General features: G+C 38.1%; 2 protein-coding genes and 1 long non-coding RNA gene across 16 annotated transcripts in view; 2 read left to right on the top strand and 1 right to left on the bottom strand.

Annotated features, from left to right (window-relative positions):
* The window catches only part of LOC6581540 (spectrin beta chain, non-erythrocytic 1), a 38,741-nt gene extending 37,239 nt beyond the window's left edge, over positions 1–1,502 (bottom strand). Inside the window, exons 1-2 of one of the 3 annotated variants that reach the window (XM_044009605.1) lie at positions 1,353–1,502; positions 228–564 (exon numbers count right to left, since the gene is read on the bottom strand). The gene's annotated coding sequence lies outside the window, so the exon portion shown is untranslated. The remainder of the gene's footprint in view (positions 1–227; positions 565–1,352) is intronic. The other 2 variants (XM_044009606.1, XM_044009607.1) reach the window with 2 other exon arrangements.
* A 795-nt stretch (positions 1,503–2,297) lies between these two features.
* Positions 2,298–3,031, top strand: LOC122757471. 2 transcript variants are annotated; one of them, XR_006357517.1, is made up of 2 exons: positions 2,298–2,491; positions 3,001–3,031. It is a non-coding gene; the product is annotated as an uncharacterized LOC122757471 (long non-coding RNA). The 2 variants fall into 2 exon arrangements; XR_006357516.1 differs by having other exon boundaries at positions 2,298–2,634.
* Positions 3,032–3,207: 176 nt separating this feature from the next.
* The window catches only part of LOC6581539 (serine/threonine-protein kinase mig-15), a 33,579-nt gene continuing 21,609 nt past the window's right edge, over positions 3,208–15,177 (top strand). For 10 of the 11 annotated variants that reach the window (XM_032731626.1, XM_015161897.3, XM_015161896.3 and 7 more), the window contains exons 1-2: positions 3,211–3,343; positions 9,141–9,206. In XM_032731626.1, the coding sequence (XP_032587517.1) occupies positions 3,269–3,343; positions 9,141–9,206 (141 nt within the window). In that variant the 5' untranslated portion in view covers positions 3,211–3,268. Of the gene's footprint in view, positions 3,344–9,140; positions 9,207–15,177 lie in introns of all 11 variants that reach the window. The other variant, XM_032731624.2, reaches the window with a different exon arrangement.

Raw genomic sequence — 15,177 nt, 5'->3', positions numbered from 1 at the left:
TATCGTTTCGTTTTTCTTTTATTTTCTCATTTCATTTCTTTTTTGTGGTTTATTGAATGCCATAAAACGCGGCTCAGGTGCGTTGACTGCATAAAAATGTTATTATGTCTTGTATTATGGCCGCGTTTATTGAATATAACTCATTCTGATTGGTATTTACTGACTTAACAGTTATATAAAATCAATGTTAAATGTTGTATGATATTTGTATTTAATTTTCAATTTACCTTTAACAGCCTCGTAGTATCCTAAATCCAGCGTGAATGATTTATTGTAATATCCTGTATAGAAAATATATTGTATATTTTCTTTAATTTACTTTGCGGCTTCCGCTCTTGCTATTCCTCTCTCTGTCTCTCTCTCTCTCTCTCTTGAGTTTGGTTAAAATCCTGTACTCCAATTATGTTGCTTTATTATATTTTTGTTTTGTTTACGGTTTCCGCTCTCTTTATGCCTCTCACACACACTAACAGACGGCGTGATATTCTTTTCCTAATTTTCGTTTCTCCTTTTTACTTTCCTCTGCGTCCTGCGTTGACTTGTTGATGTTGTTGTAGTGTGGTGCTGCGTTTTGAATTAAATTATGATTTATTTGTATTGAAATTTTCACTATCTCCGTCCCTTTCTCTCTCTAGCTCGCTCGCTCGCTCATTCTCGCTGTCTTCGCAAACGCGTAAGCCACGAAGATCAATAAACACACGTAACAAAATAATAAGAAGCAGAAGAAGAACGAGATGCTGCGAGAGCCAAGAAAACCGGAAAGTTGTTGTTTTTGCTGTGTTTGTTGTTGTTGCTGTTGTTTTGTTATGCGCGGCGTTCTTTGGCTGCTGCGTTTTTTTTTTTCCAGTTATGTTGTAGAAAAAGTCGAAAAAAATATGAGAATCTCAGCTTGAAGAAATTTATTAACGTATAAAAATGCCACAAGTAGCTTTTTTTCTTTCTACAACATTTCTCTTTTTGTATTTTTCTTTTTAGAACATTAATTTATGCTTAGAATTTTTTGTGGTTTTTGTCACTTGTTGCTTTTGTTTTTGGCCTTAATGTGCTTTAACAAAATCCAATGCAAACACACACACTCACACACATAAGCTCAAGCACACACACATACAACGATGCGCAAAACCAGCTTCGCGGCTTTTTTTTTGCTGAATTTTTTTTTATTTTTTGGGCCAACAATTAGAACGCCGGCGCAGCAGTCAACGCCGCAACTCTTTCTAATTAGCACAAAAACAACAGCAACAAGAGCAACAGCAGCAGCAACAACAACTGACAAAACAGAGCTAAACAGTTAGACGGCTTTAACTATTGCGTTTTCTTTGCATTCAACGGATAATTTGGACATTGTGTTTTACTTTTTATTTGTTGCTATTTTATGAACATATGTATTTATTTTGTTGTTGGCACTTTTAATACATTGCTTTTACGGTTAAATTTTCGGTAGCGTTCCGCGCTCGTTTCACGCACGTCTTGTCAACCCTCGATCTCACTTTACAATGTTGTGCCCGATGTTCAAGTTGAGCATCGAAGCAACTAAGCATCGAGCTATCGATAATTGGTAGAAACCAAAAGTACTCGATTATATTGTCGACGATATATTTTTGCTAATCGATCGCTACCGACAGATATTTAAACAATTCCTTACAACTGCCAGAGAAAACCAAACTAAAATATTTCTATTATAAGTCCAAAAGTAATACAATTTTCACATATATTCAAAAACTGAATATTAATAGATAGATATAAAATTAAAAGTACAGACTTAATATATTTATTTAAATGTGTAAGTCATAATCAATTTGAATATACAAATTATAGTTTTTTAAGGTTAAGTGTAAGTGTTCATTCATGTACTATTATAAAATTTTGAAAGTAACATACATTTAGTTCATCCTTTACATTAAAACTAAATTCATTTTTACATACAAAATTCGTAACGTAAACGCAAATATGAGAACAGAACGCAAATTGCTCACAGCCAACTTTAAGCAACGCACTTCTGACTCCTGTGGCTTTTGGTATTCAGCAGTATTTTTCAATATTTTTCTGATACCTTCAAATAACAGGACGATAATTTATTTCATAATAATTTCAAAATTGTTTTCAAAAAGTATTTTATAATATGCAGGTCTATCTATGACGACAGGAATAAAATAAATATATGTATTTTACTGTTATCAGAAGTAACGAATATGTTAATAAAAATACTATCGTATTTTAAGTTAACAGTGAAAATACTGTCAATATATCGATTGGTCCGTGACTCGTTATGTTTTCCTAACAGACGTCTAACAGCTGGGTAGTAACATTTCTGTTGTTGTTGCGTCGGAGTTCGGACGTGCTTGTCCGTATCGCTCGCGAATAGATTTATTTAATATTTTCCATCGACTTGTACAAACCGGAACTTGCTGAAAATTAGGCAAGTCTGTTGTAAATTGTGCTTGTTGTGCAAAAAAAAACAAAAACAATTAGCATTTACTGCTGTGCGCGTTAAGTATGTAAAGAATACCGCAAAATTTCTGTGTCCCAAAACGAAAAGCCAAAGAGAGCGAGTGGCAGATTTTTTTCCTGTCTACCTACCTACACAAACATACGTATACACACGTATACCTCGGTATATTGGATGCGTATGCAAGTGTATGTGTGTGTATAACGAAGAGCGCAAAGTGTGCGTGTGTCCGTTTGTGTGTGTGAATAATCGCTGAAGAATAAGAATATTAAATATCTCGTTTCGTACAAATATTAATTGCATTCGAAAAGTTTCGAATTCAAATCTGTGCAAAAGTGCGTGCCGCGCCCGTTAAACGTTACACACATACAAACACATACGTGTATCGCTCACACACAAAACACACACTCATACTCATACATACATACAAAAGAGAAAAGTTGTATGGTCAGCAACAAATACAAATTGTTAGTCAAATAGTTGTTTTTTTTTTAACATATATGAATAAATTGTTAATTGTTAATGGTCTGCTTTTTGTCAATTAAATTTTCCAGCAATGCGCATATAATTGAAATTGTTTTTAATCATAAACAACAATAATAACAGCAGCAGCATAAAAAATATTTACAAAAAAGAAAAGAAAAAAAAAAACAAAAAGTGCTTCTGTGTGCGTATATGTGTGCGAGTGTGTGTTGGTGTGCATAGCCTGCATAGCAGTGTGTGCGTGTGTGTGTGATTTGTGTTTGTTTGTGTGTGTGAAGTAGCAGCCGCAACAGCAGCCGCCGCCGCCGCAACAGAATAACAAAAAAATAGCAAATCAAAATGGCGCACCAGCAACAACAACTGGCACAATCGGTGAATTGTTCATTGGATGATATCGATTTGACGGCACTAAAGGTAAGTTGTCAGCCGCAGCAGCTCCAACAAAATCCGCTCCTCAAAAAAAAAAAAACCAAAACAACAATACTTAAAGTCTCTGCAAGGTGTGGCCATGTGTGCATGAATTTGAATTATTTTTGTTCAATTCCATTTCCGCATTTGAGGCTTATCAGCAGCACTTAAATAACTGACGTCCCCAACCCCACTCTGTTTGATGCCCACTCCCAACAAATTCACTTTCAATCAAACTGGCTCTCAATTAGTTCCATTATAAAAAAAAAAAATACAAAAATCCAATAAGAATTCTGCACTCTCGCAACTTGAGTTGCCTATGCTTACAATAATTGTTGTTGCAAACTTGTGGGCTATGGCAACGCCCACTCTACACTCGACTCCACACTGCACTCCATACACAACTTCTTAATGCAAATAATAAATACATAATAGTTGCGATAACTGCATATTGACAATTGCTAGCTCTCTTTGAGTGTGTGTGTATGTGTGCGAATGTGAGCACCCCCATTTTCGCCTCAAACTCACCACCGGCAGCAGTGACCGGCCGGTGTCAGCGTCTTTGCCAAGTCTTGTTTATGGTTCGCTGTTGTTGTTGTTCGCTTGTCTTTTATATTTTTCATTTCTCAATGAACATGCCCCCAACACGCACGCACAAGCCGCACGCGTTGTTTGTGCCATTTGCCTTTGGCCGAGCCGTTGCCGTTGCCGTCGCCTTTCTCTTTCAGCAAACATTCACCACAGAGCTCTGAAAACTCACCACTGCCGCCCCACGTTGGGCGGCATACAACGCGTCGACGTGACGTCGGCGTCAGCCAGCAGGCGCAAGCAGCACCCACAGAAAGTAAAGTTTTGCGAGTGTTGGGAAACAGCGCTGCCTGTCTCTATGTGTGTGTGTGTGTTTGTGAGTGTCCGTTTGTTGACTCTTTCTTGCAGCGGGTGGATGGGCAGTGTGGTGGGGTTGCTGGAGGATAAGGTGGATTGCGACGACGACTGACTCTTTTTCTCTCTCTCTCCCTCTCATGGCTGTGTATGTGCGTGTATTGGTATGTGCATATGTGCATGTGGTGCTGCTCTTCATAGTCGAAGAAGACGAGACAAAAACGAGACAAGAATGAAAATTGTTTAGTTTACTTTATTAAAAGAAGCAGCAGCAGCAGTAGCATGTGTGTGCGTGCGTGTGTATGTGTGTGCACAGACGACATGAAGATGATGATGAAGCACTGAGGAGAAAAAAATGGCAGGCGTGTGATGGCCCCATCAGTAGTAGTAGTTGTTGTTGTTGTAACTGCTGCTGCTGCTGCTGTTGGCCTTCTCGCAGCAGGCGCGTGGGCGCCGACGTCTGCGTTGGCTTTTTAAAGGTCATTAAACAATGAAATACGTGCCCCAAAATAGTATACAGCTTGTTGTCTATATTGCTCTTCTTCTTCTTGTTGTTGCTGTTGTTGTTGTTTTCGCAGCAGCCAGGCGCTGCTTGACAAAAGGTCACAGTCCTTAAAGCTGCGTCGGGGCGAATGGCATTTGGCTGTTTATTGTCGCTGCCCAAGCCACTGCTTCTTTTTCCTCCTCCTCCTCCTCCTCTTCTAATGTCTCCTATGCCCTGTGCAACTGATAAAATACTAAAAACAACAACATAAGTGCATTTATCAGCGTCATTTCATTAATTATTTGTGGATATGTCTATCTATGTACAGTGGTTGCTCGATAATAGTAATTATTAAAAATTATTGAAATTAAATATTTATCATTTATTTATATAAATTTAATAGAGTTTATGGAACTTGCATAAGTTTACCAATTAGAGTTATTCGTTCTAATTAGCGATTGACCACTGTAATGTAGATACTTATGTATGAGTGTGTGTGTGTGTGATTTGAGCATTCTTTCCCTTTCCATCTCTTGTACAAATGTAGTTTAATTTTTTTTCTGCTTGCTTTTTGTTGTTTTTGTTTTCTTATCGTTTTACAGTTTGATAAGCGCTGCAGTCGCTGCTGACGTCGCGCTCTTCTGCTGATTGCCTTCATTTGTGCATGGCCATGTGTCGGGTGCTTCTTACGCACACACACACACATACACTTACACAGGCACACGCGTACGAAGTCTTTGGCTTTGTCTTTGTTTTTCTTGAATGCGTTGCGGTGCATGTGTGTATGTGTGTGCGTATGTGTATTTATTTTAATCAGCAATTATTGCATTTGGCTCTTTGTTGCGATAAAAACGTGTTCGCCCACATTTGGTGTTTGTTGTTTTTGGAGTGCTGCAATTTGTGCAGTTGCTTTTGATTGTTGTTGCTTACAACAACAACATCAACAAATCACACATGTGTTTGGGTTTGGTACGTTTGTGGGTTAAATCAACACGGCTTTGGGTAAATACACTGGGCAAATCCGAAGCATTTAATAACTTAGCACAAATGGAAATGTGCCTGAATGCTTGTGTGTGTGCGTGTGTACTATAGTACTTATAAATTTTTAACCAAGTATATAAGTGTAAAACACTTCATTTCAAATCTAGTTATAATAATAAAATACATACACCTTGAAGTAGGAAGTTGTTAAAATCTTAAAACATAACAACAAAAAATGATATTTTGTTATATATTAAAAAAAAATAAAAATACTACATATAGCTTTCCAGCTAAATGTTAGACTCATAATTCTTTTGTAAACGTGCTTTTTTTTACACCGTCTTTAGCTGTTCATTAGTTTCCGTCTTACACGGAGCATGTTAACTGGTTTCTTTTCCCATTCCGTCAGCTTAATTTGCTGTTGCTCTTAGACACATTTTTTATATTTTTATTTAGCTTCAAGCGCTTGGTAATATGTTTTGCATTCCAAATCGAATTGGTCACAGCCCACACACACACACACACACACACACGCATACATTGCCTCTGCATATCCATTTACATATGTGTTTTATCTTCTGCAACTGCTTTGCCCCCATATCCCCCTCCTTTTCTCTATCTCTGTCTCTCATGCATATGCAAAAAAAAAACTGCTTGGGCATGGGCGTTCGATATGCCGTCAGTCCTGTTGGCGAGTCTCCTTGTTGCACACAGACAATCTTATATATATATATATATATATATTTATATATATATCATTGCAACGCTAACTGGGCCAAGCCTCGTATACGGCCAAAAAGAAATCCAGTTTTACAGCAGCAACAGCAGCTTCAGCAAGTTTTAGACGAGTCGCCAGCGAGTTGTTTTGTTTAGTTTTAGTTTTAGTTGCACTCGTGCCCGTTTTTAACAAATACAACACGAATCAGAGACAAAAGGCAAACAGGCAAAAGAACGTGGAAACAAATATGGGGAAGATGATATACCCTAGCAGATGAGCAAGAAATATGTACAAACAAACATGGCAAAAGAAATCTACAAATGAATCAACTAGATTCGCTTAAAATATTTAATGTCTTTTTTCACTTTTCAAAGACGCAATTCAAATAAGATTTCAAATATTCATATACATATATTATATATAGTATATATCTGATAAGCTCCTACGGCCTCGCTCACATTTCGTAACAAAATGCAAATACCCGCTGCGAGTGCACAAAAAAAAAAAAAAACTCAAAAGAATGAGCACGCAATAGAGATGCGAGTGGAGTGGGAGCAGAGCAGCGCATATTGGTCAGCAGGCAAGCGCAACTGATAACTGTAACCGCAGCGCATTCTGTTGTCAGAACTATTCATAAAATTCAACATACACAACTCCCTCTTTCTCTTTCTCTTTCTCTCTCACTCTTTCTTGATCCCTCGCACTTGCAGCAACAACTGCAGCATTTCGTTCGTTAGGTTTTTGTTTCGCCTTAGCATGTCAACGCTAATGAGTCATAAAGCGGTTTGCAAAGCACGAAATGGGGGGAAAGAGAGAGAGTGAGGGTGAGGGAGAATACTTTGGGGAGCAGCAACACTTGGTTCGTGTGGTTTTTTTTTGTGCATTTTTAATTGATTTTCAACGTGAAGTAATCAGCCATAAATAGCAGTAATTGCTGACTGGCTTCCAGTCTGACGTCTGCTTGCGCTCTCTCCCTCTCTTTCTCTCTCTCTATCATGTGTGTTTGACACACTAAAAACCAACAACAACAGGAATAAGAACAATCATAGGAGGAGGAGGAGGAGGAAGCATATTGACGTTGGCTCATTTAAAGGCAGCCATAAATCTACTTAAGGCAGCTTTCAATAGTTCCTTCTCTGCATTTTCTGCTCTTTCTCTTTGTGGTTTTGTTTTTTATTTTTTTTCGACTTCGACTTACGCTTTGTCTTTTGCCTTTTATAATTCCTGTCGTTGAGGCAGTTGCCTGCAAATTGCTGCTACCGTTAGCCCAAAGAGCCGCTCAGCACACCAGCTTTTGTCTCAAGGGGCCGCGCCGAAGGTAAGCCGAGCTAAGGTGAGGGGAGATGAGGTGAGGTGAGATGTGTTGTACGGCTGTTTATTGAAATGTGTGCAGCTGAAGCTTTTAAAGAGCATTCCGTAACAATGGACTGGAATTCATGCAATGCAGCGAAGAGGCTTAAAGAAATGCATTTACTATCAGAATAACTAATCAAACAAAAAATGATAAAGCGATAGAGATAGTGAATTAGCATATTATATTAAAATCATCGATAGATGGGGCAATGGGGAAAACTAGATAGTATTTGCTGAAATAAAAGTCATATACATTTATATATAGTGAAATTAATTTAATATCGATAGTTATAACAATCGATGAGCTAATAATTATGTGATTATCATGTCGGAATTCCAATAGACTTCTATAGAACTTTCTCAAATGGAATATGGTTTCTTTTCAATTCTCTTTCTAAGTCCATTGTTCACATAATCAAAATAAATATAATATAATCAAATATGTATACATTAATGTATAACATAAACAATAGCTAATCGATAATCTGTGCCAGTCACGCCAACTGGAAATCTATGCTTAACATTCTAATAAGAATTTCGTATATTTGAGCTAAACTAAATTATTATGTAAATCTTCACTGCAATTATAATCATGTCATGTCAAAATTCATGTTTTGCATGTCTCGATAAACGAAATTTTCCGCCTCGTTCCCCTCTCTTTCTCTCTTGCTGTCATTAAACGAATTTGGAGCATTTGACGACGATTTGCTTTTGACAGAATGAAAACAAGTTACCTGTTGAAATTGTTGTTATTTTAATTGGCGTTTACCTTTGCTGTCAGTCGCCACTCACGGCTCTCACGCACCCTTCCTCTAGCCTTTAGCCCACGCCGCTGCCGGCAAGCGGGTCGTGACACGCTCGTGCCGCCGCTGCTGCTGCGTGTCAATGAACTCGCATGCGATTTGTTGTTGTATGGCTTGACATGCACATGAGCCAGGGGCATAGTCAGAGTTCAGTTGACGGGGGTATGCACGGTATTTGTATTTGTATTTATATTTGTATTAAATGCTGCTTTATTTTTAACGCTGCACCGCATTCCTTATTTGTATTATTATGCCTTAATAATTTGTTTACACAAACAAACAAACAAAAACAAAAAAGAAAATCTCTTGATGTTGTTGTGATCGTTGTTGTTGTTCGTTAAGTGCCCCGCCCTGTTCTTAGCTCATCTCAACGCTTGGCTGGCAGCCTTTATTTGCTTTTTGCATCAGGATTTATATATGTATATATATACATACATATATTTCCCTTTTTGGGCGTTTCCCCTTTTTTCGTTATTGTCTCAATTGTTTGTTTTTATTGCATTTGGTTCTTTGACATCATTTTCTCTCTTCTGCCTTTTTCTGATTTCTGCTAACGCCTTTTTTGTCTCCTCTTTGTTGCAGGATCCGGCTGGCATCTTTGAGCTCATCGAGGTCGTTGGCAATGGCACCTACGGCCAGGTCTATAAGGTAAGTGTCCAAATCGATATTTCAATGAGATGGTTCAAAGGTCAGGCACTTGAACTCGATTGTTTATCCCAGTCAACATCAAATGTTATTTTAAGCGCGTTTTCTGAAAACAAACTGAAATACCTTGACTCGCGTCTTTAAACAAAAGTCTCAGCCAGGCAATAGATAAAAAACACTCAATATTTTTTTCACTTAAGCTAAGTTGATAGATTAGAAACAATATACAAGCTTATTTATATATAAGATGATATATGATGCGCAATGGACGAGAAAAGTAACTGCAAATATAAATATACAATTCTGCGAAACTCTTCAATTTAACTGTGTTTAAAGTTCGAATAGAAATAGAAAGCTTTTCAATAATTTATCATTTCAATTATTCAAAAAACTATCTGCAAATACTATAAAGCCATTTGAAGTCTCATAGAGCGCATTTCTTTTTAAAACTATCCTATATATGTACATACATATGTATATATGAATCGATTCCACTATATGTGAATTTTAATTTCAGACGAAAAATCAATTAAAATTACTTACAAACAAATATGTTGATAACCGTAAAAAATGGTTTAGCTTTTAAGCAGATTTCATTGTTGTGTTTCTTTCTGTTTTGTGTTTAATTGTAGCATTTGCTATAAAAAGTGATTTGTTGTTGCTTTTGCCATACATCAGATCTGAGATATTGAAAACAATTTGTTTGCCCAATTTGAATATTGAATTTTGTTGGCCGCTTTCTATTGAAGTCCAAGTGAGTCGATTTGGTTACGGCGCAATGATCTCACAATTTAAGTTTAGTTTAGTTCACTTTGTTGCTCCCCCTTTCTTTCTTCCTTCTTCTTCCTCTTGAGTACTGTTTGTTGTTGTTGTTGTCTTGTAATTAGCAATCATTAGACTTGATGCTTGAATGCGTCGCAGTTGTGGCTGTTGCTGCTACTGCTGCTGGCAGCCAAGATGAGTTGCATAAATACAAACGTACATAAATACATCTATATGTACATTGTATCAGTATCTGTATCTGTTCAGCTGTATCTGTATCTCGTTCTGTGCGCTGTGCCTTAATTAGTTGCGAACCGCTAGGCCGCTGGGCGACCAAAACTTCACTGTGCCGCTCTTCTCACACATTAACACATTTTTCTCTCTATCTCTCTCTCCCTCTCCCTTCGCTCGCTCTTTCTTTCACGCGCGCTTTTAGAATTTACGCCGCAGGGCAAACAGCAGCAGCAGCAACAACAACCAGAGCAACATCAACAAGCATAATCATCATCATCATAATAATAATCACATCAAAGATTTAAACCAAATGCTTGCCTGAAAAATCAGAGACGAACGAGTATGCGTGTGAGAGAGAGGGGGAGAGGAATACGAGATAAACAATGCCACGACTTTGTATTTAAATTACAAGTTTTCAAAATTATAACTGCAAGATACAAACACAATGCAGCGGCAGCTACAAAAATAGATACTCTAGGGATTACCGTTAACATTTGCTGTTGTTGTTGTTGCGCTTCACTCTGTTCTGTTTCTTCTGTATTTTTTCTGTTATGGCATGCGCTGCGCTTGGGAGGCCAACGGCAAGTTCTTTCACACTTCTCTCCAAAACTCTACACTTTACACTTTCCTTCTCTTTCCTTCGTCTTTATTTGTTTGGCTGCATTGCAAGTTGAAAACTTTGCAGCCAATACTTTCGATAGTTTTGTAAAGTTTAGCTACTGATTGGCACAAAAAAAAAAAAAAAAAAACAGCTATATTCTAGCTATTAACTGTAAGCTGTTATATTTCTCTTAAATAGTACTCGGCTGTTATATAAAAGTCTAATATTTATAGAGGTCTGTTTTTTGCAAAGCTAATTCCCATTGGCACACGTAATGCAGCTATACTTTAACTGCTGATTTAATGTTATGCCAATATCTCTCAATTGCCTATTGTGGAAGGTGTCATGGCGTAATGTACTCGCTGCTCTAATCTTTTCGATTGCCCATTTCACAATTAACTTCAATAATACAAAAAAAAAAAAAAAGTGTCAATAAAATGTCTAAAATTACAATTTCGCATGCGTCACTCGTGCCGTTCACTTCCATAAAACTTTTCGGCTAAGAAATGCGGCCAGTTTGCAAAAAAAAAAAAGTAGATTTTTTTTCTGCGGCCCACGTCTACACGCCTCCTTAGCGGCGACCTCATTTGTGGTGTTACCACGCTAAGCTGCAAGTGGCACGTGGTAACAACAACAACAATGCGATTACAATATACATATTCATATATATGTGTGTATGCAAATATGTATGTATATAGAGTACACAGAATAAGTATCTCTTTGCCCACGGTGCGACAACTTGTTTCTGAGTTAAGTAGTTCATTATACTTACTGCCCAACACTGGCTGTGTGTGTGTGTCTGTGTGGAATTAGCATGAGTAATACGCCGTTGAGATGCTTATTCAGTCTGCTTCTTGCATGCATGTGACTTGTCGCTAGAACGCACTACAAGAATAACGGCGTATGTTGTTATTGTTATTGCTGTCTCTGTTGTCCACTTGTTGGCTACGCTTCGTTCATTTTGCGTGCGCAGTGCGTGTGTGTGTGTGTGTGAGTGTGAGCATGTGTGTGTCATTTCTTAGGCATTTACTGGATTTTTGGTTTTATTGACAGGCAGTTAACCGGTTTGCAGCTCTCTTTCTCCATCTCTCCGTCTCTTTCTGTCAGTGTCTCTTGGTGCTGGTGCTGGTGCAAACGCAATCGCAGCTTATCAGAACTTAGACGCGTCACTTTGACGCTTATTCATAACTTGCTTAAAGGCAAGCAGGGGGAATTTCTGTCTAAAACAGCTTTTAATTTAATTCAGTTTTCTGTGGTCTGTTTTCTGTTGAAACTGTGACGTCACTGTCACTGACATTTCTACGAATTCATTCGTTTCGCTTCGCTTAATATGACTTTGATTTATGCAGCGAACTGGAATACCCTACACCCCTCCCCCTGATCACTCATCCCACACTCGCTCTCACTCTTTATGTGTCTATATTAGCAGTGTATTTTTTTTTTATTCCATGCGATTTATCAACTAATTTCTCGTATGTTCTGCGCTTTGCACTTCCGGCTTATTGATAAATACTCATGTTTTTTTTTCTCTTCTCCTTTTCCATTTCTACTGCGCTTTTTTAATTGTTGTTGTTGCTTCTCGTTGAGCGACGCATGAGTCACAGAGAATTCTCTTCTCTTCTTAATTTTGATGGATTTATAAAGCTCTGAACTGCGACAGTCGAAGGTGTGTGTGTGTATGTGTGTTGTCGTATGTAGATGTGTATGTTAATCCGGAACATTTACTGTTAACGGTAAAAGCAAACAGCGGGGTGTGGGCAAATGCTCTGATTGGATGTCCGAAATAATAAAATTAAAGGCGAGGTTAAAAGACAACAGAGACAGATGGCTGTAGAAAAGAGAGAGAGCGCGATATATGAAAAAGGAAATATTTTAAGCGTTTTAGATGTTTGCAGTTCATTATTTGGTTTATTTGTTTTAATTAAGTTTTTGATTGCTGCTTTAAACCAGTTATGAAATTTATTTTTTGCAAACGCCTTTAATTTCGTTTTGCTTGGCAAACCGCGAAATTTTCACACGGCGCATTTGAAAGTAATAAATTTCGCTGTTTAATTTATGCCAAAAAATAAAAAAACAAAAAGAGACGACTTAAATAAGCAGCCCACACAACAGCAACAATAACAAAACTGCATAACTTGGCAAACTTCAACAATAATAACATTGTAAAAATCAACGCGCCGCTTCCCAAGGTCGTTTCCCCCACCCTCTTTCCCCTTCCTGCTTTACGCTTAACGCGGCGAATAGACTTTCCCAATGTAGCGTCGCTTGCTGCTTACGCTAGCAAAAATTTAGCTGCTATAATGTTTTTTTTTTGCGAAAGCGTAAATACACAAAACACACACACACAAGCACTCGTAAACCTAATTCGCATTTATTGTTGTGGCTTTTGCTATTTTCGGCTGTTCGGAGTTTCGGGCGCAGGTTGCCTTGTCAATGAAAAAAGTGTCAGGGCTAGAGATTTAATTAAGCGAACCGCCACAAAACAAACTTAACAAACACAAAACACAGACACATACATATACTCACAAGCATCGCATTTGTGTGTTTAACAGCACTAAAGTTAGTGAACCTCTAAAAATACAATGCGAAACGAGCGCCGCGAGCGCATAGGAGTGGGAGAGCGGCTAACGCCCGAAAGTGAGAGATAGAGAGAGAGAGCGCAAGCACGAGAGCGGCGCCGGTGAGGCGTTAAAGTTGCGGTAAATTATTTGCAATGTTTTGCTACATATGTATGTGTGAAAGAGAAAGGAGTGCATCGTACAAAGGCAAATACGAGAGCAATAGCAACAGCTACAACTACAACGACAACTACAATTACAACTACAGCTAAAGTGTCAACGCCAACGACACTTCTGTTATCTTTGCTTCCTCTTTATATGCCTCTCTCTCTCTCTCTCTCTCTCTCGCTCTCCCTTTGAGTGTTTTATGCTCATGTGTCATTGACACTTTGTTAATGTTTTTTAATCTTGTCTACAAACAAATAAAAAAGAAAAAAATTTGCGTAATAATTAGTGTTTAGCCGTGTGTACGCTTTGTTTAGCACTTTTTATGACATCGACATTAAAAACTAAATAATTCGTCTCCCTAATTGCAACTTTAGTTTAGCTTCACTTCAATTTAACATTTTATGAGCCCGGAGTCTTTTTTTATTTTTGTTAGTATTTTTTTGTTCTTTTTTAGTAGTTCTTTTTTTCTGTGCTTCCTGCTTGATTTGTTTATTGCTTTTAATGTGTTTCGCATGTTTTCTTTGAGTGGCGTTTTATTGGCTGCGCCTGCAATTTGATTGTTGGTGTGCGTGCGTGCGTTTCTGAGTGTCTTTGTGTGTGTTCGTCTCAGTCTGTGTTGCTACTCGCCCCACCTCTACCGCTGCGTTGGTCTGTGGCTGCGGCTGCGCCTGCGTCGCTCAAATTGCAGCCCAAAAATGAAGTCGTAAATAAAAGCTTTGCACACGCTCATTGTGCTCGCTGCTGTGTTGTTGGTGTTGTTGTTGTTTATGCTTCTTTCTTTTTCTACGCAACATTCTCGCTTTGACATGCTTTATTATCTTGTCTGGCTTATATGCATGTGTGTGTGTGCACTGCCCGTAAATATGAATTGTGCTTGGGATGTGTTGTCATTTGTCGCTGTGTGTGCATGTGTATTGGTGTATGTGTGTGCGTCGCTTATATTGCGCGTAATTAGGTCAAAGTTCGCAGCTATGTTTGTAGAATGTTAATTATATGCTGGTCTCTCTCGGCTTGCGTTGCGTGGGCGAAAGTCTTTGGGGGCATTAAACGCAGCACTTCAAGTGAATGGATAAAGTCCCAAAAGCTTTTACTGCACATCGTGCATATCATAAATTACAGTTAGTGTTAGACGATGGATCTTGCTGTATATTTTTAGGAAATCCATCAAGAACGAAAATAACCAATTGGAATGCAGCAGGTCTAATTAGAACAGAGTTGCTTAATTTGAATTTTACTTTGAAATGTAAAACAAAAAGAAAATAATTTTACTCCGCGTCTAAGTAGATTTTTGTTGTGATTTGGGTTTGACATTTAATCGTAATCCATGTATAGCTTAGTATTAAATAGCTCAATTACCAATTTATTCCAATTGCCAACGTCTTGCAGTCTAACAAGAAAGCCGTTTTATTTCATTTACATACGGCCTTAAGCCTACGTTTAGTCAATTTACAGTTCACTTCCGTTTGCATAGCAACCTTTCTTTCTCTTTGCCATCGTCCTCCACCTTCTGCCAGTGAATCATCGTTTGGCAAATATTGTGCGCCCCTCATTTTGTTTGACCCACTTTTTCGGCTTCAGTTTGAAGTTTCGAACGCCCACAATCGAAATTCGATAACTAAGCACGATAGGTATTGCTCAGCTTGCGCTTGTT

This window comes from Drosophila mojavensis, unplaced genomic scaffold, assembly GCF_018153725.1.
Source record: "Drosophila mojavensis isolate 15081-1352.22 unplaced genomic scaffold, ASM1815372v1 contig_74, whole genome shotgun sequence".
NCBI lineage: Eukaryota > Metazoa > Arthropoda > Insecta > Diptera > Drosophilidae > Drosophila > Drosophila mojavensis.
Note: the sequence above shows the minus strand (reverse complement) of the source record. Positions and strands in the feature narration are given on the sequence as shown.